The 27,145-nt window shown below is 42.4% G+C and overlaps 1 protein-coding gene across 1 annotated transcript in view; it reads right to left on the bottom strand.

Annotated features, from left to right (window-relative positions):
* Window positions 1-27,145, bottom strand: part of LOC149440440 (cadherin-like protein 26) — a 111,313-nt gene that overhangs the window by 57,038 nt on the left and 27,130 nt on the right. The window contains exon 3 of the mRNA XM_089658664.1: window positions 8,509-8,616. Coding sequence (XP_089514790.1) covers window positions 8,509-8,616 — 108 coding nt within the window. The remainder of the gene's footprint in view (window positions 1-8,508; window positions 8,617-27,145) is intronic.

The raw sequence follows: 27,145 nt of genomic DNA, 5'->3' as shown, positions 1-27,145 counted from the left end.
TAAACATTTTGTTAAATGTTCAGTAATATTATTTTAGCTTCTTTAGAGCCTGTTCACACTCTTGTGTTAGTGTGTTAACACAGCACATGACAACACACCACCACTGTGTGTACCATTCATTGTGAAGGGCACCCCAATGCTTTGTGCAGTGGAACCCAAGGCACCCCAGCCTATCGCAAAGTATGTACTGTTGTTTTATCATAGATTGTGGTACATTGGTAGCCTATTCTTAATAAATGAGCTGCCTTAATGCAATGCACAATAATACATATAGTGCTTGTTAACACATTTGCATTAACATACTGCAACAAAGCACCCAAATCTGCATCCACTCTTAGAATTTATCCTTGCAGTTTTTTTTTTTAACTATGAATCCATATTGCCCAGAAAATTTGTTTAGATTTTAAGGTGTACCACTTGTGTGGGTTTGAACAACATACAGCAAATAACTGTTCTTTATTGTACTACAAGCAGTATCCACTTATTTATTTTGCCACAGCCCCTGCATGTCAAAATTCTGAAATACATAAATAAAAAGCCTGAAGTCCTGTACTGAAAAAACATAATAAATAGACTTTGCAACCTGCAGGGGGTGACATCTTCAAGGTTACTTTTTCACTTCCTTCAATGAAGACATTACATATTCTTAATTTCACTGCACTTAGTGATACACTACAATAAATAATTTCTCAGCTGCACGCACAATCATCCCACCATGTATAGAACTTGAATTCAATCAATGTTGCGCTGAGTATAAATGATTAATCACTCAATAACGAATTAAATTAATATATGTTATCTCCAAATTATCTACTATATATAACATATTCGTGTGTCAAATAAACCTCCCATAAAGAAAGTGTCTATAGATCAGCATGATCCATGATAAAGTGCTCTACAACCACCAAACACGGCCTCTTACCAGAGAAATACACCCCAGGCTATAGGAGGTCTATGCAGGCATATAGCTGTGTGTAATCCACTCTGGTGTCTGATGCTCAGATATCTTTCCCCTTTAAAGAAGGCACTCAAATACAAGAAAAGGCCTCCATAGTGAAGTTCTGCAATAATTTAATTTATTAAATAAAATCCAAAACAATTCTACTCACAAAATGATCAGTCAAAATCACATTCAGACAAAACGCCACTGGTGCCAGCCCCAGCAAGTGAAGGTGACTTCAACATAGACTCCTCCCCAGCGTACATTTTGTCCAAATGGACGTTCTCAAGGGGAGCGATGTATCGTTTGTATTCAGTGCAACATTTATTGAATTTACACTACATACTCTCCTCTCACACTGCCTATACTAGTGGTCTCAGAGTAGTGAAGTGAATCCATGGGCTGGAGATCCAGCAGTATTCACTACATCTGGAAATGTTGGATACCTGTGCATCTACTGTGTGTGTCTGTATGTTTTTTTTTTTTTGGTTGTTTTTTTTTGTATATATACACACACACACAAGATGTGACAGTTTAATTCCCTTCTTGGCGTAGCACTGTGCTGGTCACACAGCCATTCTCACTCAATCATGCCCTGACATGTTTTAACTTGCACTTGCCTGGGTCGCAGACCACTTGACTCTACTGAATAGTAGATGTAATAATGTGTGTGTGTGCACGCGTTGCACTGTTGGTGGAAAACGAGTGACCGGATTAACATTAGATATTGTGTGAAAATTTCAAACGTGTGAGTGAAACTTTAGCTCTGTCACAATAGGCTTATGGTTGACATAGGCGGTGTATGTATGTGTGTATATGTATGTGTGTATGTATGTATGTATGTATGTGTGTGTGTATATATGTATGTATGTATGTATGTATATATATATATATATATATATATATATATATATATATATATATATATATATATATATATATATATATATATATATTCACAGGTCATCCAACATAGGTCTGCAATTTTGTTTATCATTTAGATACAAAGTTTCATCTGTAAAAGCATTCTTTCTTTGGTATATATATTTTTATATTATTGCAGAGCAGTTGGCTTTTTTTTTTTTTTTTGCAGCTACTGACCAATTTTGTACATTGTTAATATAACTGGAATAAATCAACTGTAAAAATAGAGAGTGATATTTGCACAAACACAAAACAGCAATCAACATTTTTTCAGCAGAAAGATGAGGAGAGAGCGTGGAATTAGCCCTTCAGACTTAAGATATTTGTAACTAGGTAGTAAAACTTTGCATGCTTAGGTTTTTTCTTTTACTTTTAGGATCAAGTGAAACTGCATGAAAGATGATTTACAACAAGCAGCAGGTGTTCTCTGCAAAGCTGTAGGCTGTTTTGAGGTGTGTCAGTGCAGAATATGAATATCCATCATACCATCTGTTAATTGTAGGTATATTTTTCTTCAGTTCCAGTACTCCTATAGCCATGTGCGATGATCCTCGAGTGTTAGCGTGTACACGACAGTATTTTAGACTAACTTCCAGGGGTACTTATCTACAAAGCATATATGTCATTTTGTAACGTTACTTTTTAATATCTCATCCCTCTTAATCAACCGCACTTGACCCATTCAGAGTGTGGGAATCTAAAACACTGCATGTTGAGAACAAGTTTTACTACAGGAAAATCCCTTAAACCTCTATCAATGGCAAATGCTTTGTGTTTGTATGCGGTCTTTAGTTCCAAGATTTTAACCCTTGAAAGCAATATTTTTGTTTTTTACAGACTGAGGGATGGTAGTGTGTGATACATTATATGTCCGAGCTTGGAGTATACAAACCCTAGAAATAAACTTCTTTTTTTGCCCTAATTTGCTCCCATTTGGTCTGTTAACTACATAATTGAAAGCATTTTGTTATATCTGTTCAGTAAGTGCAAAAAACACTTGTTGAAACCAAAAATTCACTGAGCTACCTGTAGTAAGTTGACAATACAGTGTTTATGCCACGGAGTCTTATCAACCTTACTTAGGCCCCTTTCACACGAGCGTTTTGTCCATTTTTCATCCATCTGTTGATGGATTAAAAATGGACATCAATGCATCTCTATGAAATAACGGATGTTCATCTGTTTGCATCCGTCAACATCCATTTTGTTAAATGAATCAAAGCCTTATTTTCGTTCTGTAAAAAAAACAGAACAGATCAAGGATGGATGTATTGGTAGCAGATGTAAAAAACTGCTGAGAAACTGATTAAAACTTCATCTGTTTTTTCTTTGAAAAAAATGTGACTAAACTGATGAAACAGATGAAACGTCCATGGGAAAGGACCCTTAGACATTTGCACATGGGCATTACGTTTTTTTATAATCAGTTTTTTAAAAGAAAAGATGGATCAGTTTGTGGATCAGTTTGTACTACAGTTTTTCACATCCACTACCAATGCAAAAACGGACCGTTTGTCTGTTTTACATTCGTTTTTTGTTTGTTCTGTTTTTTTATGGAACAAAAATGCAGACTTGTTTAAAAACAGACCTTAACAGAAACTGATGTAAATGGATGACATCCATTTTTCGTCCGTTTGCTCATAGGAATGCATTGCTGTACTTTTTTCATCCTTCAACAGAAGGATGAAAAATGGACAGACGGAACGGCTGTGTGAAAGGACCCCAAGATTTCCTCTAGCAGCTAAAGAACAGCTCCCCCTATGTTATGGAGATTTGGAGAGGGAAAAGTGTTTTGTAGTCCAAAGCCTATGCAGCCTAGGGTACTTGGGGTGAGTATAGCTATATTGGTGCACTTGCAACAGAAATAATTGAGTACTGAGTACTGTCCATGATCCTTTTTTTTATTTTATTTTTTTTTTTTAATTTGCGCTAACATCCAATTTTTCAGTACAAGCTTTCGGGGTTTGCCCCCGTCCTTAAGGAGTACTACTTTGACCATAAAAAAAGGATCACGGACAGTAATCCAATTGTTTCTGCAGCCTAGAGTGAAAACCCGACCCCTCCATAGATAAAGCATTGTCTCCCTAGGACAGCAAGTATGTTATTAGCGGGATCAGCAGGTAGGTGTAAAAAAAAAAAACAAAACTATTGCAGCCACCACATCTGTGGACTGGTAAGCTGCAAAACATAATATTTTTGTTCTTGGATTTAGATACAGTTTAAAGTGTCATAGACTTTGAATGTGAGGAGTTTGTTAGAAGGAGTTTATTGGAAACATGGGCAACAGGCCAAAAGGGTATATCTCAGCACATGTGCACTTGGTGAGGCTTCAGTTTAATTTGTGATCTTATGCTTTATAGTAAACCTGTACTATGCATAATAGAGCCCCCAGCCCAATATCTCGTGCACATGGTTTATTTCTGAAGTTTTATATTATAGAGAGGCAGGGGGAAGGGTGTACATGTGCATTATGCAATGAATTATAGCTTTTCTAAAGGCATAGTGCGGGTAGAAGCAGTTATTTTATGATGTATGCTTTACCACAGGACTGTTATTCTGTCTTTTGTCTTTAGTACAGATTCACTAGCAAGTGAATGGGTTCTTTATTTCAGCCCAGTGGTTTCCCATGGGTTAAGGGTAGAGCTGTAAATGGGATATTTAATAGCTCAGTCTTGCTGCTAAAATCACTATCCGTTAATCAAGACGAGTAGCAATTGTTCACTAAACAGATGGAATAAATGTCCGTCTATTGAATAAACCACATAAATAGCAATTAAAGCTAAACTGTAAGCAGATATAAAATACACACATAAATGCAGCTCTGTAATCCTTAATACATCTTGACATGTATTTTGAAATGCAAGCATTGGAATTTACTGAGCTACCTGAAGTAAGTTGACAATACAGTGTTTCTGCCAAGGAGTCTTATCAACCTTACTTAGGCCCCTTTCACACGAGCGTTCCGTTTTGTCCATTTTTCATTCATCTGTTGATGGATGAAAAACTGACATCAATGCATCTCTATGGAATAACGGATGTTCATCTGTTTGCATCCGTCAACATCCATTTTTTTTAAATGGATCAAAACCTTATTTTTGTTCTGTAAAAAAAACAGAACAGACAAAGGATGGATGTATTGGTAGCAGATGTAAAAAAAACTGCTGAGAAACTGATGTAAACTTCATCTGTTTTTTCTTTGGAAGAGCCTGAACGTAGCCTGGTATCCGCATCTTGCTGTTCCTGTATAGCAGAGCTGGCATGTGAGAGGAAGAAGCACAAGCATTTCAGCTTGGGTGCTAATGAGAAGCATGCTGATGGGAGAAGAGAGCAGAGTGACCAAGATAGGAACTTATCATTGTGCTACTTCCCTTTTACTGTCCAGTCACATGCTGGGGTGGGTTCAGGATAATCTGGGTTTAGAGGAAATGGGCTGAATAGCCATCAGACTAAGGATATCTAGCAGCAGAAAAAAATACTGTATAGAAATCTCTAAATTAAAGGTGAATATTATAGCAGACACTGCTTTTGTTTTGTTTTTTTTTTTATTTAATAGGATATTCATGTTCATGCTATTTTTGGCTGGAGCTCAGCTCTAACCTCCTCAGGATTGCACATGTTCCAGTTGTTTGCTTGATTGCTGCTTGAAGCTATTAATCACGAATAATTTTAGTTGTGTGATAAAACTGCTATGAATTACTAATATAGCTCTAGCCTAAGGGCCATGGCTGACTGGCAATTTTGTAGCTGCGATTGTTCGCTGCTACAAATCTCTAATGCCAATGATTCAAATCATTAGTTCTAGTAATCACTATAGTTGCTGGCGATTCTGTTGCCAAGAAGCAGTTTACTGCAGCAACAGATCAAACTGGTGCTAGATCATTATGTAAGTGTTTGCTGCTACAAAGCACTTCTTCAGCGATTTGTAGCTAAACTCTGCACAAGCTCAGTCGCTCAGCAACTGAGCTAAAAATTGTGTTAAAATGAGCAAGTTACCAATTCCATAGAAAAGAACTTTCCTTGGAAAGAAATAGGATTGCTATGAATAAATCACCAGTATGTAATGGTCCAAAGTGTGGAAACATCTACCAAACAACTGCTATGATCAACAGCAATAACAAACAAAACAGAGGGCGCACCGGCCTAGTGTATTATCCATAAAATTTGGCTTTATTGTGTAAAAAAGGTAAGTACTGAGTATCTGAGGAAGAGGCTAAGTCCTCGAAACGCGTCAACCTGTTAGGATTCCATCGTTCTGTTACACTATGATGCACTGTGGATTGAAATGTGCTGTCTCCATGTGATTAGCTTGTACTTTTAGATGACTTTGTCAGTATAATGCTTACCTTTTTTACAGAATAAAGCCATACTTTAAGGATAATGCACTAGGCCGGTGCGCCCCTGTTTTCTTTGTTGTTGCAGTATCCTTCGACTTCCCCAATCTCGTGCGGGAAGCAAGGCGAGAGCATCCTATGAGAGCCAGGATATTATTGCAGTCTACTGACATTTTTTCGGGCCCAAGAGCAGGAGTATTAAAGTTTTTCAGTTCTATGATCAACAGAAGCACCAGGTGTGTGTTGTTTCCAGATGTGAACGTCATCAAAGAACTGAATAAAAGGGAATTTTTTTTTTTTTTTTGTTCCACATGAACATCTGCTTTACTTGACTGTGTGTTTGTGTGTCGGGTTCTTTAATTTTACCAGTTTTACCATTCTAGTACAAAAGCACCTTTACCAGTTCACCAGATCAGAAGCTAGACAGTGTGCCACCCCTTACTGGGCTGGTATAATTTTTTTGAGCAGACATTTCCAGGAATAGGAATTCACAAGGACAACACCAGCCATTCTTTTAGAAAAAAGGCTGTTTGCTTCATTGGGATGTATTAATAGCCTATTGTTTTCCTGAGACAAGACTGGCTTGGAGGGAGTCTTCTTTTCTCACACACACAGAACTTGACTGGCCCAGGTGGTCATGAACCATACCAAAAGAATAAGAGCACATGTTTCTAACTGCAAATAATGCTGGTAAAAGCAGAGACAAATTGGGTATTCTAAAGTCTTACTTTCCTTTCCCTAAACATTTTTTATTAACTTGAATAGTGCCTCTGAACTTGCTAGCAAATTTGACTAGTCAGCTTCTTAGTACAGCCCCTTCCTCCTGCCATGTCTTAGCCCTTTCTTTTTCGGGGAGTGTTTCATTGCAGTCTGTGCTGGCCCAGCATCTCTACCCCTACCCTCGCCTTCCTTCATAACCTTTTATGTAGAAGCCAAGGGAGGAGTGAAAGGGAGTACTACAGAGTGTCTACTGCTGATATTGCATCCAAGATGGTAGTGCCCAACAGCAGTCTTAAGGTATGACTACACAAGAGAGTGAATAATATGCCTAAATACATAAAAAAACTTATGGAAAGATTGTTGCCCAGCAACAGAATCTTTTTAAAGAGCCAGTTCACCCAGAACTTGCATGTTTTGGTTGATGCTGTAGAGTTTCATATACTTCTAAGGCAGGGGTGTCAAACTGGCAGACCTCCAGCTGTGGCAAAGCTACAAGTCCCATCATGCCTCGGTCTTTGGGAGTCATGCTTGTAACTGTCAGTCTTGCAATGCCTCCTAGGACTTGTAGTTTGGCAACAGCTGGAGGGCCACCAGTTTGGCACCTGTGTTCTAAGGGATTGTTTACACTGTAGTGACTGTTGTTGACAATTGTTTCCTGTGTACCCCATTCATACCACAATGCTAATGTGATGTGCTGAAAAATGCAGCACATCTGTGTGGGTTTAAAGTGATTTATCATCTGTGTTGGAAGGGTTTTTTAGGACTCCTTTATACCATACTGCATGTAATAGCATGTACATAAGAGCTGTCATGTGTTTATAAATTGCATTGCGCTGCAGCTAATGTTCTGCTTTGCAGGGCTGGAAAGTGTTGAAGAGGACTGCTTTCCGTGGTAGTGAGAAATAAGGTAAAGTATTTCACAAAAACATTAACTATTGGCAGTGTGTGGGGAGGGGGTTAGGGTGTGATATAATTTTTTTCACTATATTTGTGGAGTTCACTCCACAAACTTTGGAGTAGAGAAGGAATCTTCCCTTCCATCAAGAGGGTTTTTTGTTTTTCTTTCTCAAATTGGAATTTTGAGAGTTTGAACTATATGGACATTTTGTATGTTTGTTTGTTTTTTTTTTTTTGTTTTTTTTTTAATATTGTGTAACCATGATGATCTGACTTGAGTTAATGCACTTTTTACCTAGTCATTGTTCCATTCACTGCCCTGTTTAATAATTGTCAGTAAGTACAGTGGTAGTTCCTTGTGTAATAACAACTTAAGCCAGCCATAGATGGTTTGAATCTCGTTTTGGGAGGCTGAATGTACCCAAATTGATCGATCTATCAACCTTGGTACAACCAGCCTGCTCAATTTTACATAAGATTATTGCTAGCAGCTGGTATAGCCACTAGCAATAATCACTGTCTTCACTGTCTGAATACAGTGGCTCAGCTGGAGGGATTGCCCTGTAAACATTGTCTGGGTTAATGGGGGAAATCAAGCTAATTTCTTTCTTGCAACCCATGGCTGTAGGAAAGACATTTGCTCTGTTTATGGCCTGCCTTAGACTAATAAACATTCCAAAGTACACAAAGGCTTACCGTGCCAATTAGCATTGGATAGGGACCAGGCAACTCTTCTTGGAGTGTGAAGGTGTCGATAATCCAGTCTCTCTTTTGGCGATGCAGTGCTGTCTCTTTATTGAGTTTCTGCAGAATGATAAAAAGCAGTTTTGTGAAAATTTGTATGGAACAATTGCCTTATATTCTGTTCAGTAACAAAACTGAAAAAATTTTAGCTTAAAGCTAAGATGTGTTTGGGGTATGGAAATCAAACTACTTGTGCTTTACAAACATAAATGTTCCTCTCAACATGCTGCTGCTGACTGTAGACTGTACAGACACTGAACAATAATTTTGTCTGTGCAGTGCAACATAATCAGAGGCTGTTATGAGAGCATGTTGGTCTGCTCTATGTGTCTACTTGACACTGTGCCAGCCTTCAAGTGCATTCCTGAGATCACGTTCCTTCTAGAGACACTTTGTAAATGAGCAGGCATGAGATCTATACAGAATAGGCAGAAACTGACATCTGCAGTCCACCCTTGGTTCTCATGGAGGAATCCAAGATGGTGGCGCCCATGGTACTCTACCAGTCCTCTACAAAGTCTTAAAAGATAAAGATTTCGAGCAGTACAATATTATCTGCAGTGCAATTATCTCCAGTAATTGCCATTGGGCTCTCCAATAATTCATCACCCCTGTTCTCTCAAAGGACTCAAGATGGAAACTTCCATGGCACTGTAACAGCCCTTTGCTAAGCCATAAGAGAAAAATATTTTGAACAATACAATATTATCTTCAAGGTATTTATCTCCAATCATTACCACTGGGTAATAATTGCTGTTTCTATGGCCTGAGTATAGGATTTATTTTAAGGGGGATTCTTAGACACTCTGCTTACTGGACAAGCTTCCTTGCTGCACCATGCAGTTTTATTCTGGTTACAGTATCCTTGTTTTCTATACTCAAAACTACAAGCAACCAATAAATATAATTATGTTCCATCCAATACCCTATTACCTAAATGCTTAATAAGCAAGTAGTTCTTAGCAATTGGGAAAACCGATTTATACCATTTATGCAGGTACCACTACAGCACACACTAGTTGTAATTTAAGGTTACCTGAAATTTTATCTTTAACTGTTGATCTGCACTGAAAAAAAACAAGCTTGCAAGTGATTTTAGGTACAGAGGTAACAAGTCTGGGGAATCTTGACTGAAAACTATTGTGGTTGCTTATGGAAAAAGCAGTTATTTTTCTTCTAAATAATGCACCTTAAGGCTTTTTGCAGATTTGTGGTACTGCTTACTACCCTCTGAAAAGAAATCTGCTACTGCCGACTCCCAAAACACTGTTTTTGTTTTTTTTTTCTCCCCCGAATTGCCGAGTGGCAATTTTACATTGTGGGACTGCGCTGCAACTTCTAGTTGAGCATTCACTACACAGTTACAGAGTGGCCTTACATAACTCAGTAGGCGAGTTTGTAAAGCCATTGCTACATGTCAAACTGCACCCTGAATTAAAAATGCCATGGCATGTGTACAGACCTGTCCAGCTGTATTGTTACAATTTAGGTGGGCAGCCAATTCGTGGCTCAGCTGCCTACTTTTTCTGCTCCCTGGTCGCCCATCTGAAACAGCCCTAAAGCATTCCGCGACACAAAGAAATGGCTTTTCCCTATTCTTTCTATGTCCACTTTTGTGTTACACTGTGGATAGGCACGCCTATCTGGTTTTTATTACCATCCGTGACACTGATGTACATTCTCCCTACTTCCTTTTTCACGTTATGTCCTCTCACAGTGTGGCATCTCTCAAAAGCGACAAAAAAAGCAGTGAAAACCCTCACAGGGGTTCCATTATCTTCCTAATATTATTTGCCAACAAAAATAGCAGTGAAAACCTGGCAGGGCTTCGGGAGGGAGCTGCATGTGTTGGTGGCCACCGATGTTAAAAGTGGCTGTCAGGGAATGGGAAGATCGCCTCGGCGATCGAATCTGCACATGCGTAGAATCCTGACAAGACATACAGGCAGGCAGGCACTAGGACCCAGGCGCGCCTGTCACCGATGACGGCGCCGGGCAGGCACTAGGACCCAGGAGCGCCTGTCAGGAGTTGGGCGGCCTATTTAAACCCAGCTCTTGCAATGCTCAAGTGCCGTATGGTCTTACCTGTTACCTGTGTTCCTGTTTGATCCAGTGTTCCTGAATACCTTGTTGCCGACCCAGCCTGTTCCTGATACTGCTGTCTTCTCCTGCTCTGATCCCTGGCTTGTCTGACCATTCTCCTGCTTAACCCTGCACGTTCTGATCTCCTGTTAACGAACCCGGCTTGTGACCAGTTTATTCCTCTGCCTGCTGACTTTGTACCACGCTGCCACCACTGTTACCGACCCAGCCTGCCTGACGCTGCTCTTGTGACCTCCTCACATCAGACTCTCACCTGCTATACACCTCCAACGGTGCTTCTACCACAGCTGGGTGAACTCAAGGGCCGCGACCTGGTCTCGGCCTGCTCCAAGTCCATCCCCACCATCAGGGGCCCTGGTGAACAAGCAGGTAGGGACTTAGATTCCGCGCCTTGGGGGAATCCGGTCTGTGGAGTGCTAGAGGCTACCGCTGTAGGATCCCTGACAGAACCATACGGCCATGACAGAGTCTGGAGGAGGACCTTCACCCTGGGAAGAGATGTGCCAACATCTGGCAGCGCTCACACGAGCGGTGAAGACCCTGGAAGAGGGATACAAGCACCTGGAGGGACAGGTTCAGAGCCTGGCCGCACCAACACCCACAACATTGGGCTCAGTGGGAACACCTCCCGCCACGGGTTCAGCAGGGCCTTCCACTGGAGCAGCATTTACAATTCCTCCGCCAGAACCAAGAGTACCGACCCCTGAGCGGTTCAGTGGGGATCGAGGGAAGTTCAGGGCCTTCCAAAACTCCTGCCAGCTATACTTTGACCTGCAACCCCGGACCTTCTCTTCAGAATCGGTGAAGGTGGGATTTGTTATATCCCTGTTGCAGGGCGAACCTCAGGGATGGGCCCATCGCCTGATGGAGGCCCACCACCCACATTTGAACACTGTGGCCACCTTCTTTAAGGCAATGGCACAGCTGTACGATGACCCGCATCGAGCTGCCTCGGCTGAGGCAGCCCTCTATTCTCTACAACAGGGACGCCGGGCTGCAGAGGATTATGCTGCGGAGTTTAGGCGCTGGAGTGGAGATACACAATGGAACGACGCAGCCTTGCACCACCAGTTCCGGTTGGGACTGTCGGAACCACTGAAGGACGAGTTGGCAAGAATAGGGGTTCCAGACTCCTTGGAAGGTCTAATAGATCGTGCGATCCAAATCGATCGCAGACTGCGGGAAAGGAGACAGGAGAGGTCCAGCCAGGGGCAAAGAACCTCATGGATGCTGCCAAGGGTCAGTGTCGGCAATCGGGGCCCAGAGCCGTCAGAGGGAGCCGAACCTATGCAACTCGGCTTGATGCGGCCTTCCCTTTCTACTGAGGAGCGACAGAGGCATCGGGCAAACAACCTGTGTCTGTACTGCGGAGCAGCGGGTCATATGGTGCGCTCCTGTCCGAAGAAATACTGTAAGTCCTCTATTTTCTCTAATATATCTACTGTGTGCACAGGCAACCCCACTCACTTGGCTGTACCTGTGTCTTTTCAGCTCCCAGGAGGAAGCATACAGGTGACGGCTATTATTGACTCCGGGGCATGTAGCTGCTTTGTTGATCTCAGTTTTGCTACCCAGCATCAGATACCGTTACTCACCAAAGAACATGGGTTGAATATTTTCTTGGCAGATGGGTCTCAAATAAAATCGGGGATGGTAGATCGGGAGACTCCTCCCATACACACCACAGTGGCGGGACATCACCAGGAGTTCCTCCGTTTGGACGCCATCGCGTCCCCCCTATTTCCAGTTATTCTGGGGCTCCCCTGGCTACGAGCTCACGACCCCCAGATTGACTGGAAGACCGGGTCAGTCCAGTTTCCCTCACAATACTGTCAGGAACATTGTTTATCTAAGTTATCATTAAATACACAGGCCCTACTGGCTGTAAGCCCTGATGCCGAGTTAGCCCAAATTGTGCCTGCGGCCTACCACCAATTCTTGGATGTATTTAGTCCACGGGGGGCAGAAGTTCTTCCCCCACATCGAGCATATGATTGCCCCATTGATCTGCTCCCAGGTTCAGAAATCCCTTTTGGCCGCATTTTTCCACTATCTGAGCGAGAACTAGGGGCACTAAAAGAATACATTGATGAGAGCCTCCGTAAGGGATTTATCCGCCCTTCCACATCACCGGCCGGGGCAGGGATTTTCTTTGTCAAGAAAAAGGACGGATCCCTGAGACCTTGTGTTGACTACAGGGACCTCAACAAGATTACGGTCAAAAACCGCTACCCCCTTCCTTTGGTTCCAGAGTTGTTTCAGAGGTTAAAATCAGCATCCATTTTTTCTAAACTGGATCTCAGGGGTGCCTATAACTTGGTAAGGATACGTGAGGGGGATGAGTGGAAAACGGCGTTTCGCACTCGGTTCGGGCATTTTGAGTGTCTAGTCATGCCTTTCGGGTTATGTAATGCACCAGCCACCTTCCAGCACTTTGTCAACGACATTTTCAGGGACTTCCTTGACATTTTTGTAATCGTCTACTTGGACGATATCTTGATATTCTCCTCGTCTTTGGAAGCACATCGGGGACATGTTAGGAGTGTGCTAGAACGTCTCCGTCAGCATGGACTCTACGCTAAAGCTGAGAAATGCTGTTTTGAACAGAAAAGCATCTCATTTCTTGGTCTAATTATCTCCACCACGGGGATCGCTATGGACCCTCAAAAGATCTCGGCCATCCTGGAATGGCCTGCCCCCACGGATAAGAAGGGCGTCCAGAGGTTTATTGGGTTTGCCAATTTTTATAGAAAATTTATAAAGAACTTTTCAGGCCTGGTAGCACCCATTACTCAGCTCACCAAAGTGGGAGTACGTTTCCAATGGACCCCAGCAGCACAGGCAGCTTTTGAGGCATTGAAAAAGCTATTCACAACGGCTCCCATTCTGAACCATCCTGATGCATCATTGCCCTACATACTAGAGGTAGATGCATCGGAAGTGGCTGTAGGAGCAGTGTTATCACAGAGGGTAGGGGCCAAGGAGCTGATGCACCCAGTGGCTTTCTTTTCTAGGAAGCTCTCCCCTTCGGAAAGGAATTATGATATTGGGGATCGGGAATTACTGGCCATTAAGACCGCTCTGGAGGAATGGCGATATCTGCTAGAGGGGGCCCCACATCCCATTCTGGTCTATACCGACCACAAAAACCTCGAGTACTTGAAAACCGCTAAACGCCTCCGTCCACGCCAGGCCAGATGGGCATTGTTTTTTGCAAGGTTTAACCTCCACATAACGTATCGTCCTGGGTCAAAAAACACTAAGCCAGATGCTCTTTCCCGGATGTTTGAGGACCCTGGAGAGAACCCCCAGCCAGACACCATCCTGCCAGCAGGTAGCTTCCTACTGCTTCAATCTGAGCTGTTGTCTAAATTGCAGGCTGCTTCCACCCGGGTCTCTGACCTGCCTGGAGTCTCCCTACTGAATAAGGAGGGACTCTTCTGGAAGGGGGAACAAATCATGGTACCCAAGGAGGTCCAGTCCCTGGTGTTGGGTTACTGCCATGACCATCCCCTAGCGGGGCACTTTGGGATACATAAGACTATAGATCTGGCACGACGCACATTTTGGTGGCCAAACATGGCCAAGGATTGTGAAGCGTACGTGAGATCTTGCCCCATCTGCAACCGGAATAAACCTACCAGAGACAAGGCCTGGGGCCTATTGAGACCTTTACCAATACCTGACCGTCCCTGGAGTATGATCTCCTTAGATTTTATTGTAGAATTGCCACCCTCGCAAGATCACACCGTGATCTTTGTGGTAGTGGATCGCCTTTCTAAAATGGCCCATTTCCTTCCACTAGCCAAGACACCATCTGCCTCCGAAACAGCCCAAGTGTTCATTAGAGAGATTGTGAGGCTTCACAGAGTGCCAAGAGAGATTGTCTCAGACCGGGGGGTGCAATTTACGTCCAAATTCTGGAAAGCGCTATGTGAGGGGCTGGAGATTAAGTTATCTTTTTCGTCAGCATATCACCCCCAGACAAACGGGCAGACAGAACGAACCAATCAGACTCTCGAGCAATATCTGAGATGCTACACATCATTCCTGCAGAATGACTGGCTGACACTTCTACCAATGGCAGAATTTGCATATAATAATGTGAATCATTCCGCCACCAACCAATCCCCATTCTTTGCCAATTATGGGTTCCATCCTACCTTCCTGCCAGACCTGGTTCCTGAGAACTCAGTCCCGGCAGCCCAGGACACCTTAGAGTTCTTTACTACCAATAACAAGGTATTACAGGAAACAATGGCTAAGGCCCAAGAAGACAGTAAGAGGTTTTGTGACAGGAGGAGGAAGGGAGAATTGGTCATACACCCTGGGGATCGGGTTTGGTTGTCAACAGCCAACCTAAAACTGACATGCCCATCCAGAAAATTGGCACCCAAATTTGTGGGACCTTTCCCAGTAGAACGCAAGGTTAATGAAGTGGCATTTAAACTGACTCTCCCCGAGTCCCTCAAAATACATCCAGTCTTCCACGTATCATTATTAAAACCTGCAGTTCCAGACCCCTTTTTAGACCGCAGGTCTAGACCTCCAGAAGCTATAGATATCAACGGGGAGGAGGAATTCGAGGTGGAGGCAATTTTGGATTGTAGGAAGAGGGGTGGTCAGGTACAATACCTGATCAAGTGGAAAGGCTTTGGGCCGGAGGAGAATTCGTGGGAACCAGCCCAGAATGTCCATGCCCCCAGATTAGTACGAGAATTCCGTCATAGCCAGCCACAAAGGAGGAATCGGGTGGGCATCCGGAGGCTGCCCGTAAGGGGGGGGCAATGTCAGGGAATGGGAAGATCGCCTCGGCGATCGAATCTGCACATGCGTAGAATCCTGACAAGACATACAGGCAGGCAGGCACTAGGACCCAGGCGCGCCTGTCACCGATGACGGCGCCGGGCAGGCACTAGGACCCAGGAGCGCCTGTCAGGAGTTGGGCGGCCTATTTAAACCCAGCTCTTGCAATGCTCAAGTGCCGTATGGTCTTACCTGTTACCTGTGTTCCTGTTTGATCCAGTGTTCCTGAATACCTTGTTGCCGACCCAGCCTGTTCCTGATACTGCTGTCTTCTCCTGCTCTGATCCCTGGCTTGTCTGACCATTCTCCTGCTTAACCCTGCACGTTCTGATCTCCTGTTAACGAACCCGGCTTGTGACCAGTTTATTCCTCTGCCTGCTGACTTTGTACCACGCTGCCACCACTGTTACCGACCCAGCCTGCCTGACGCTGCTCTTGTGACCTCCTCACATCAGACTCTCACCTGCTATACACCTCCAACGGTGCTTCTACCACAGCTGGGTGAACTCAAGGGCCGCGACCTGGTCTCGGCCTGCTCCAAGTCCATCCCCACCATCAGGGGCCCTGGTGAACAAGCAGGTAGGGACTTAGATTCCGCGCCTTGGGGGAATCCGGTCTGTGAAGTGCTAGAGGCTACCGCTGTAGGATCCCTGACAGTGGCATTGATGGGCTCTGGTGTCCGACAATGTGGCCCTAATGTGGGATTCTGTGATTCCTTGCAGCTTCACAACAGACTTCCCACTGCACACGCACAAGCCACGCTGCGCTTTATAACTGCTCTGCAGTCTGCTGGGACCTGTGGCATGACCCAGAAGGCTGCGAGCGGGGAGGAGAGGGTTCCAAACTTTCAGTGGAATTGCCTAGGCAATTCAGCCAGAAGTAGGAGTAGGAGGGTACCTACTAGAGATGAGCGAATTATTCAAAAATTTGATTCGGCTGATTCGCCGAATTTGCGGAATAAATTCGATTCGATGCAAATTTATTCGCTGCGAATTTAACTTATTAAAAGGGTTTCTAGGCTTCAGAGAGCCTTTATATTAGTGCAGAACACTGTACCTTTAATTTAAATGCCCTTGGAGTCTGCTGGGGAAGAGAAATAATACTGTCAGTCAGTATGACATGCAGATGAGTGCCGTTGATCTTAGAATCACCGCACACTTCACTCATTTGGGCAGTCACGGGGCCAAAACCAGAGTGTGGAGCCACAGTGTGGCGGTGGAGGCAGCAGCAATGGGAGGCCATACAGCACCCTATGACAAAATGGAACCCACCAGCAGTGTGAGGAGACCTGAAAGTGGCACATGGCAGAGTGTGGCGATGGAGACAGCAGCAATGGGAGGCCGTACAGGGACCCATGACACACTCTGGACCTGGCAGCAGCATGAGGAGGCGGTACAGGGGCCCATGGCAGAGTGCGAAGCGTAAGCAGCTTAAATTGAAGGCCATACAGAGGCCTATGTTAAAAAGTCCCCCCAGCAGCAGTGTGGGGAGATGACTATCAAGAGTCCAATGGCAGAGTGGCGGAGCAGAAGCAGCTTCAATTGAAGAAGAAGAGGATGAGGATGAAGAAGAAGAAGAAGAGGATGAGTATGAAGAAGAAGAAGAGGATGAGGATGAAGAAGAAGAGGATGAGGATGAAGAAGGATGAGGATGAAGATGAGGATGAAGAAGAGGATGAGGATGAAGAAGATGAGGATGAAGAAGAAGAGGATGAGGATGAAGAAGAAGAGGATGAGGAAGAAGAAGAAGAGGATGAGGAAGAAGAAGAAGAGGATGAGGAAGAAGAAGAAGATGAAGAAGAAGAGGATGAAGAAGAAGAAGAAGAGGATGAAGAAGAAGAGGATGAAGAAGATGAAGAAGAAGAGGATGAAGAAGAAGAAGAGGATGAAGAGGATGAAGAAGAAGAGGATGAAGAAGAAGAGGATGAAGAGGATGAAGAAGAAGAGGATGAAGAAGAAGAGGATGAAGAAGAAGAAGAAGAGGATGAAGAAGAAGAGGATGAAGAAGAAGAGGATGAAGAAGAAGAAGAAGAGGATGAAGAAGAAGAAGAGGATGAAGAAGAAGAGGATGAAGAGGATGAAGAAGAAGAAGAAGAGGATGAAGAAGAAGAAGAGGATGAAGAGGATGAAGAAGAAGAAGAAGAAGAAGAGGATGAAGAGGATGAAGAAGAGGATGAAGAAGAAGAAGAGGATGAAGAAGAAGAAGAGGATGAGGATGAAGAAGAAGAAGAAGAAGAAGTAGGATGAAAATAAGAAGAATTCCATTCCAGCAAAAAGTGTATCTGCAGAGAGCTCCGCTATTTCTGACAGTTCTCTGACAGTTCCTTCACATTTACAGCGGTTGAAACATTGTATCTATTTGTTTCCGAATAAAAACATCTGTATCCTAAATGGAAACAAATAGATACAATGTTTCAACCGCTGTAAATGTGAAGGAACTGTCAGAGAACTGTCAGAAATAGCGGAGATCTCTGCAGGGACACTTTTTGCCGGCTGTAGAAGGGATGAAAATCGGCCGATCGGGGAAAATTCGATTCGTGCATCCGAAGTTTGCTAATTTTCGGATTCGGCGCGAATCGAATTTTTCCTAATATTCTAAACGAATTCCACTTCGCCAAGTTCGATTCGCTCATCTCTAGTACCTACCAAAACTAGGTACCTGCTCCCCCCCCACCCCAAAAAAAAGATCCAAAATAAGAGGAGAGGGGAGGAGGGCATAAAGAGGAACTTCCCTTTTGGGGTGAAGTGAAAGTGTATTTTTAACAGCAAAATGGCTTATATGGCAATTTTGTTTTGCGCGCTTTAGTAGAACAATGCTGCACTTAATTGTGGCGTACAAGCGGTGCACTTATCCATCTGTTTAGTGAAGAAACCAAATACAGCTTTTCTGTGGCCAGAATACACCACATACTATTCCCTGAGGTGTTTATTGGACTCCTACTTGGAGTTTATAATTTATAAATCATGAGATTTTAAATAGAAATGAAAAAATGTAAATCTCCCCAAATATTATACTTAACATATGGAACACGAAGGACCAAGCTGGCACAGTGTGTGTATATATATATATATATATATATATATATATATATATATATATATATTTATTTTTTTTTTTTTTTTTTTTTTTTTTTTTTTTTACAAAGCAACTTGCGGCTCATCAGCTGTTGAGGAACTACTATATGTGTTCAATAAACAGCTGGAGGGGAACAATTTCAAGGAGAACTTGTCAAGGAAAAAAAGAAAAAAATACAGGAAGCCTCTATAACTTGTTATATCCTGTTGCTGTTTCTTTTGGTTGTTAGATGTAACAGGAGTAGCTAAGGGCAAGCTCCTTATCAAAGGAAAGGAATCTTTGATATAATTTTATGTATCTGGAAATTGGTTTGTGGAGACTCATATTTACAGGTATTTGCAAGGTGTTTTTTATTCAAAAATGTTTCATCCAAATGTCACTTTGATGGTAGTCAGAGTTCATATTTGTTTCACCAGGACACAGAACTTGGGTCCAGATGGCTTTTATAACAAGTAATAAAAGAAGGTTGATATCATTCCTGTATGATTTTCCAGTTTTTTTTTCTTATTTTTAGGATGATGAGCATGAAATACATTTTCTAATTATAAAGCAGATCTGTGATCAAAATGTTATAACATATACTCATACTCATTTCCACACTGTATTTCTTATTTCTATCCTACTCCTATTACTCTGAATGATCTTGAAGTTTGTAAAACTACTTTGTGATTATCCCGACACATCTACTTGGATTGTGTAATGCTTATTCACTATGCCCTGTTAATAGGCACTGCTGTGTACCAGCATTCACAGACACTGCCTTCTGAACTACAGAGGCATTAAGAGGAAGGGTTTTGAGAGGAAAAGCTGTTAAAGGAATCACTTCTTGTAGACTGCAATCTACCATGGGATATGTAGTCCTTGGAAATTGAAAGTAAACTGCAAAGCATGCAGTGACTATAGGAAGTTGTGTAAAGAGAAGGCCAACAGACAGGCAGAATTCACAACATGAAAGAGATTTTTTTAGTGAATTGTCAAAAATAACTATTGTTTGTATTACATTACTACAGTGTTGATGTTCTAACATGAAACTGTGCTGTGACCATAGATTTCCTTTAAGCAAGTTGGTGGATATGTTACCACTGGTCCCCATGACGTCACTTCCACCGGTACAGTCCAAGCTGGTTTTAGGCCTCTTCCTATACAGGCGCCGCTGGATCGGCTTCACAGCACCATTACTCTACAGGACAGACCTTCATTGTGCCTTCGCACATCTCCATCAGCACAGCACACATCCCCCATGCCACTGGTGGTGCCTGCAGAATGTTGAGGAACGATCATCCCTCTCACACACAGATGAGCTTGCTTTTTTATTACTCTTGTGAGTGTTTTTTATCCTTTACCGTTAAACACGGTTTTTAATTGCTGCACTTAGATGGGTGCCTCCTGTTTCTTTCCTTTTTGTTTTTGTTCAGTGTATGGTCCGCTGAGAAGGCTTATTAAAAAAAAAACATGTATTTGTGTATTTCTGTATTGTTTTGGATAAAATGGTGTAGAGTTAAATCTTCTGTCAGTATCCTATTATGAAAATTGTCAAATTTTTGACAGCTTGTAATAGTTTGACTCCATTCTTGACACCTTAGTATAGCAGCAAAGGTTCTATTTCTTCTTATCGGAGGCAGTCTGTGTGGTGTAAAACTACTCACTATGTAATGATGTTGTTATTAATAATAATAATGTCTTCTTATTGTACATAATTTACTATGTCCAGGGGGGCAATGTGAGGTAGAGACACTGATGTATGTATGTGTGTATATATATATATATATATATATATATATATATACTATAATGCTGTGCCTTGAGTTTCTTGAAGACTCTCAGGCTCTTCACTGTGTTCTAGAAGACTTTAGCTTTTCAGCATGAAGAGAAGCATGTGTGCCTTTAAACAAGGAATATGTGCTGTGGAAAGTGAAGGGAGTGTAGGTTGGGGGATATAAGTTGGACCAGAAGCCAAGTGTGTAGAAACCAAAAAGAACAGTGTCTCTCAGGTCTGGTGTACATGTGAGTAGTCAGAATGTACTAAACTGCCTGAGGATAGGTCCTGGAGTGGCCTAGCCAGTTTCAAGATCTCAACCCCATAGAAAGCCTTTGGAGGGAGTTGAAAGTCCGTGTTGCCCAGCGACAGCCCCAGCCCCAAAACATCACTGCTCTAGAGGAGATCTGCATGGAGGAATGGGCCAACATACCAGCAACAGTGTGTGCCAACCTTGTGAAGACTTAAAGGAAACGTTTGACCTCTGTCATTGCCAACAAAGGATATATAACAAAGTATTGAGACGAACTTTTTGATATTGACCAAATACTTATTTTTCCACCATAATTTGCAAATAAATTCTTTCCAAATCAGCTAATGTGATTGTCTGGATTTTGTTTCTCATTTTGTCTCTCATAGTTGAGGTCTACCTATGATGCAAATTACAGGCCTCTCTCATCTTTTTAAGTGGGAGAACTTGCACAATTGGTGGCTGACTAAATACTTTTTTGCCCCACTGTGTGTGTGTGTGTGTGTGTGTGTGTGTGTGTGTGTGTGTGTGTGTGTATGTGTATATATATATATATATATATATATATATATATATATGTATGTATACTTCCAATGTAAGCAATTAATATTAACGTGCTGGCAGATCTCATCTGTTTTAAACTAGGTTTGACCCTCTGTCCTAACAAAGGGTTAAAGTGGTTGTAAAGGCTCAAGGTTTTTCATCTTCATGTATTCTATGCATGAAGGTAAAAAATCTTCTATGTGCAGCCCCCTAATTCTTAAGCCCCATTGTGGTCCAGTGCTGTGCAAAAGGGCCTCTGCTCTCTGGGGACTCTACCTCCTCATTGGCTGAGACTATAGCGGGATCCATTCTCTCCGGCTGTTGTCAATCACAGTCTGTGAGCCAATGAGGAGAGAGGGGCAGGGCCAAGCTGCGGCTCTGTGTGAATGGGCATGCACAGCAGCTCCTCAAGAGGAAGCTTGCTTGGTAGCCCCTATAGCAAGCTGCTTGCTCTGGCCACACTTGACAGGGGGGAGGGCCAGGACACCGTCGGGGGACCAGAGAAGAGGAGAATCACAGCCGTTGTGTGCAAAACCATTGCACAGAGCAGGCAAGTATAACATGTTTGTTATTTTTAAGGGAAAAAAATTGCCTTTAACTAGTTGCAGACCACAGATAGCCAAATGACGGCTGCACTGCGGCCGGCCAGTTCTGGGAGGGTGTCAAATGGCGCGCACCCGGCGATCTCCATGATCGCTGGGTCCTATAGACACAGCTAATCATGTGATGTGGTAAAAGGCCAATCACACCTGCCTTTTACCACATGTTAAGCCGTGCCCAATGACACGCTGATCACAGGGAAATGCAATTGCTGGTTCTCGGCTACACAATCCTCACGCTGTCAGAGCGTGAGGAAAGTACTGCCGAGAACTGGTAGTTGTCAGAGCAGGGATCGGCACTGATCAGGGAACTGATGATCAGTGCCCTGATGATCGGTGCCCAGCAGTGCCACCCACCAGTTCCACCCACCAGTGCCCAGCAGTGCCGCCCACCAGTGCAGCCCAGCAGTGCCACCCACCTGTGCCCAGCAGTGCCACCAGTCAGTGCCACCCAGCAGTGCCACCAGTCAGTGCCCAGAAGTGCCGCCTATCAGTGCTGCCTATCAGTGCCTCCTATCAGTGCCAATTAGTTCTGCCTATCAGTGCCACCTATCAGTGCCCATCAGTGCTGCCTATCAGTTGAGCCTCATTAACGCACATCAGTGAAGGAGAAAAATTACCTGTTTGCAAAATTTTATAATAGAAGCAAAGAAACTTTTTTTCTTTTTTTTTTCAAATTTTTTGCTGTTTTTTTGTTTACAGCGCCAAAAGTAAAACACCCAGTGGCAAGTAAATAGCACCAAAAGAAAGCTCTATTTGTGAGAAAAAAAGATAAAAATTTCATATGTGTATAATGTTGCACGACCGTGCAATTGTCATTCAAAGTGCGACAGCACTGAAAGCTGAAAATTGTCCTGGTAAGGAAAGGGGTCTAAGTGCCCGGTTGGCAAGTGGTTAATATCACTGGGCTTCTTCAGGGTATGTTAGTAAGGGGAATTTGGGGTGTCCCCCTTTTGTCCTCTTATTTCAAATTGTTCAGAGTAGCTTGCAGTATGTTGTGTGAATGGGAACACCTAACAAACCTGTAGTGGGGTTTTCTCAAATTGGACTGCAAAAGAAAAAATTCACTTTAAATACATTGGCAATTAACACAGACTGATGGACATTGACAGACAGATGTGACCTCTGTTGTGATTATAAAAAGCCACACCTAGCTTCAGCTAACTTTCAGGCAAATCACCATCCAAATTTTTGGGGAGAGGGGGTTGGACTGGATTGGGTGGGGTTTACAGCTGCTAAAGGTGGCGCGTATTTGGAACTGGCCTAAATAAAAACAGCTATTGGACTGTATTACCAAACGCATACTGATTTCAAAATGTTCTGATATAATTTACAACAGTTGCCATAGGCACCTCACAGAAGGGGTATGTTTATATACCATTAAAAACAGGCATCATATGTCAAAAGTACATACAAAAAATGCCTAAAGTAAACAGATTATACACAAAAGCCACAAAGTCCAAATTTGAGTTGTGTACTTCTGTATGTAAGATTCCATATGTTTTTATCCTTCCGCCATGCTTTTATTTTTTTAAGTGTAGATGAAGTGTGAATCCACAATTTTTAAGAGTGGTAGACTTTAGATTTTATATTGTCATCATTTTGGATACTTAACATACAGTCCCATGAATTATTAAAGACCTGCGCAGGCACATTTTGAGAAAGTATCAAATCTATGTACCTTTCTAGAACTTGTACTTCAATTTGGCTCATGCTACGCTACTTTTAGAATGTAGTGAGACATTTGGACAGAGTAAGACAGCTTTTATGTCTGTTGGCCAAAAGTGAGTTGGTCTTAATTATCCCCAGTTTTACGTTTGGCGCATTTTAATATGACACAATATAACAGCAGCACATTCAGTTTGACGCAATGTAATAGTGTCAGAGCCAAATGCTTCTTATTTGGTGAAAAACTTTAACAATAGGGACTAATGCCAGAAAAGTGGCACAGCAGCTTTATTGACTTCCCCCCAGTATGTGTGTGGTTATTGTAGTAAAAAAATTCCGTTGTAACTGTCAATCCAATTTTTAAGTAATGTTTACACAACTTAAAAATATTAGTCACAATGTGTAAGCTGCCACTCCTTCACTCCTGGGCCGTGTACTGGTTCCAGAGCAGCAAACAGAAATGATCTTATTCTGGATCTATTCGTTCCAGCATCGAGAAGCATATATCTGAGTCTTCTCACTCCATAGACTATATGCCTAGTTTTTAGGGGGGGGTGTTTTCATTCTTGCTGATCACCACAAAAAAGATCCCAAAGGACATATTGGTCACCAATACAGGAAGTGACAGGGCAATGAAAACCTGACAGAAGTTCTGATTCTACACAGTTCTACAACGATTTGGTTAGAATGCCACTGGATTAAATCCCCTGCCAGTATATGCACACAAAATGCACAAAATAAACTGTACCTGGATATTAATATTTATAGGTAGCAACACCAGAGATTGTTGTTCAGGGAGTACCTGATTGCCCTCTGGGGGATCAGGAAGGAATTTGGTGTTTCACCCGCTGGAGCTAATTTGACCATGTGTCTATAGGGGTTTTTGCCTTTCTCTGGATCAACTGCGGGTCTAGGATGTTGTGTAAGGATAATTTCTATTTATTCATTCTCTATTTTTTTTCTGTCGGTGGAACTTGATTGACTTGTTTTTTTCACCCTAACTGTAACAATTTTCAGTAAACTGAAGATGAACCTGTTGCTTTTGTCCTCCCATTAGCTAGCCCAAGTTTACATTAACATCAGATAAAGTGGGTAAAGGAAAGAAATACTACTCCAGGATGCCACAGCAATTTAATCTTGTGATCTCTACCAAAGACAAAGTCAAAAGACCTGGCAAAACTACTCATTTGGCTACCTCTTCCCTTCAGCAGATATCAAGTGACAAGCTCCTGGGCAACTGAACATGTGAAATGAGCTTGTGATCATGAAGTAGTGGTTTGTGCAGTCTCTAAAAAGCAGGAATAGTTCTTTTTTTGTGTTCTTCTTGGCTCTCTCTTTAACATGCACACGTGCTGCTAAATCACTCATCCCTGGTCACCTACTCCTGCTATTGGCAGAGTGATTGAGAAGCTTGATGTAAAAAAAAAATAAAGACCAGGTCTTGTCATTTTCTGAGCTCTCCTAAGATTTAATCTGGTGAGTAGCTGGGTAGGGGTGGAATATATCTAACCCATCAGACAGAGGAAGAACCTCCTAATTAGAATTGATTCAGTGGCCATCATGAGGCTCTGTGCCTCTGATAAATATTGAATATAGATTAGCACTATGAGGCTGAGGTATTACAGTTCACAAAAGCGGCATGTGATGTTCTGCTGGCTAATAAAGATTAATTATGATATTATTTTGGTGGAATGAAATTGACGTGAGCTCCTGGGAGCACTCAGCGGTGCAGTAAATAGTCATCAGAAGCAGTCTTCTTCTTTTAACTGTTAATTGAATTGGAGCGCTCTGAATATATCTCCTTGACACTGCTACAGGTTCATCCCTTCTGATCAGCATATGTTCTGTTGCTCAGATTATGTTGTACACAGCTTTCTGTCAATTTGTAGTCTGAATAAAAACATCACTGAACAATAGAAAACATAGAGAAATAGTGCCTGAGAATGGGGGTCAGTGTTGTCATTCCAACCAAGGACACTTCATGGAGTTGGCATTTTTCTCTGTATGTTACTCTAAGATTGCTTCCAGTAACTGACTATACTAACTGTAGACAATGCATACTCATGACCGTGGTCGTAAGATTAGATTGTAAACTCCTCTGGGATGGGTATTGATATGGTGAGGAAATGCTGTGACTCGTTGAAAAAATTAAATGAGCAAATAAATAAAGCACTCTAATAAGTTGCTTCTATAGAAATAGCTGCTTTTCCATCCTTCACAGTGGAATAAATTAGCCAATATAACTGAACTGATGTTTGTTTTTTTTATTTGTTTTTTATTAAAACTGGAGGTGTACAGTCCAATTATGTAGGACACAAAATATATATATAGTGTGTGTGTACACTATATTGCCAAAATTATTGGGACGCCTGCCTTTACACCTACTTACTGTCTTGCCTACTTTCCATAGACACAATCCTAAACCTTGAGGACAACCTTCCCAGAAGAGTTTAAGCTGTTATAGCTATGAAGGGTGGGCCAACTCAATATTGAACCCTACGGACTAAGACTGGGATGCCATTAAAGTTCATGTGCGTATAAAGGCAGGCGTCCCAATAATTTTGGCAGTATAGTTAATGTATATAGTCTGTGTGTGCTGCAAAACACCAGTACAGATATTCCCCCCCCCCCCCCCAAACTACCCCTTTTTGGAAATTGGACAATCCAAGGTATCCAAGGCATGGTGAGTTGTTTTGAAGTTGTATTTTTTTTTGTCATAATGTTGTTGAAAATGAAGAAATGAATAAAAGACAATGCAGTACAGCATCCTCATATAACTGGCATGGCAGTGATCAAGAACACTGGCTGGTGACCAGTAAAAAACAAAAAAAAATTATAAAAATTTTAATACAATTTATTTTTTTTTACATACACTGTAACCAGAGCAATATAACATTACCATAGTAACACATACTACTCTGGGGAAGTGATCACTATTTTTTTAGTTTTCATTCAGTTTTTTTGTTGTGATTTAGCTGTGATTGGTCATGTGATCATTGTGATAATCACAGCTAGCAACACAATTGTACACAATGGATGGCATGAAAGGAAGCCATCTATTAGTTACAATTGTCATGTGATTGGTCACATGGTACTGACAGTGGGCCAGTACACTGGTCAGTCATCAGACCAAGTGTGTCACCCGTCATATGACGTTCACCCGGATCGACGAAAGTCCCGCCCGGCCATCATTGTGCTATAGACCGGATGGGAACTGGTTGAATATTGCACAAATGAACCGTGGGGGAGGGGGAGGAATAGTTATATACACTCACCTTTTCTCAACTTCTGTAGTAAAGAGAGTGACTTCATCCTCCTGCTGACAAGATATATGGGAATGCCAAGTAGCCAAAATCTTGTGAAAAAATACACACAATCATATTCTTGATTCTTGAGATTCAGGCTACTCCACATTCTCAGAGATCTGCCTGCAGGGAGGGTGACATTGCTTTCGCCTAGACTCTGTGGAAGAGAGCCAAGGGAAGGGTAAATTTATTACCCAATTTCCCCCCACACTTTCATTCAGTAAAAGGGGGGTGATGCCATGAATTAGCAGACTTTGTCACTGGGGTGGACAGTCAGCTTTAAGGTAGTGAAAATACATTTTCTAAAGACAGAAATGTAGAAGATGCAACTGTTGACTTGTTTTTCAGAGGTAAAGTACTCCTAGGCTGTCGTGATGGTAGCTTCACTATCTGGTGAGTCGCAGACCTGGGGAAAGTATGCAAGGTTGGAGTATGGACATTTCAGACTTCCCTGCTTGCATGCTTGTTCCATGTCAAGGGCTCA

Source organism: Staurois parvus, unplaced genomic scaffold, assembly GCF_062004578.1.
Source record: "Staurois parvus isolate SC_StPar_1 unplaced genomic scaffold, SC_StPar_1.0 ptg001087l, whole genome shotgun sequence".
Classification (NCBI taxonomy): Eukaryota; Metazoa; Chordata; class Amphibia; order Anura; family Ranidae; genus Staurois; species Staurois parvus.
This window is presented reverse-complemented; position numbering and strand designations above follow the sequence as displayed.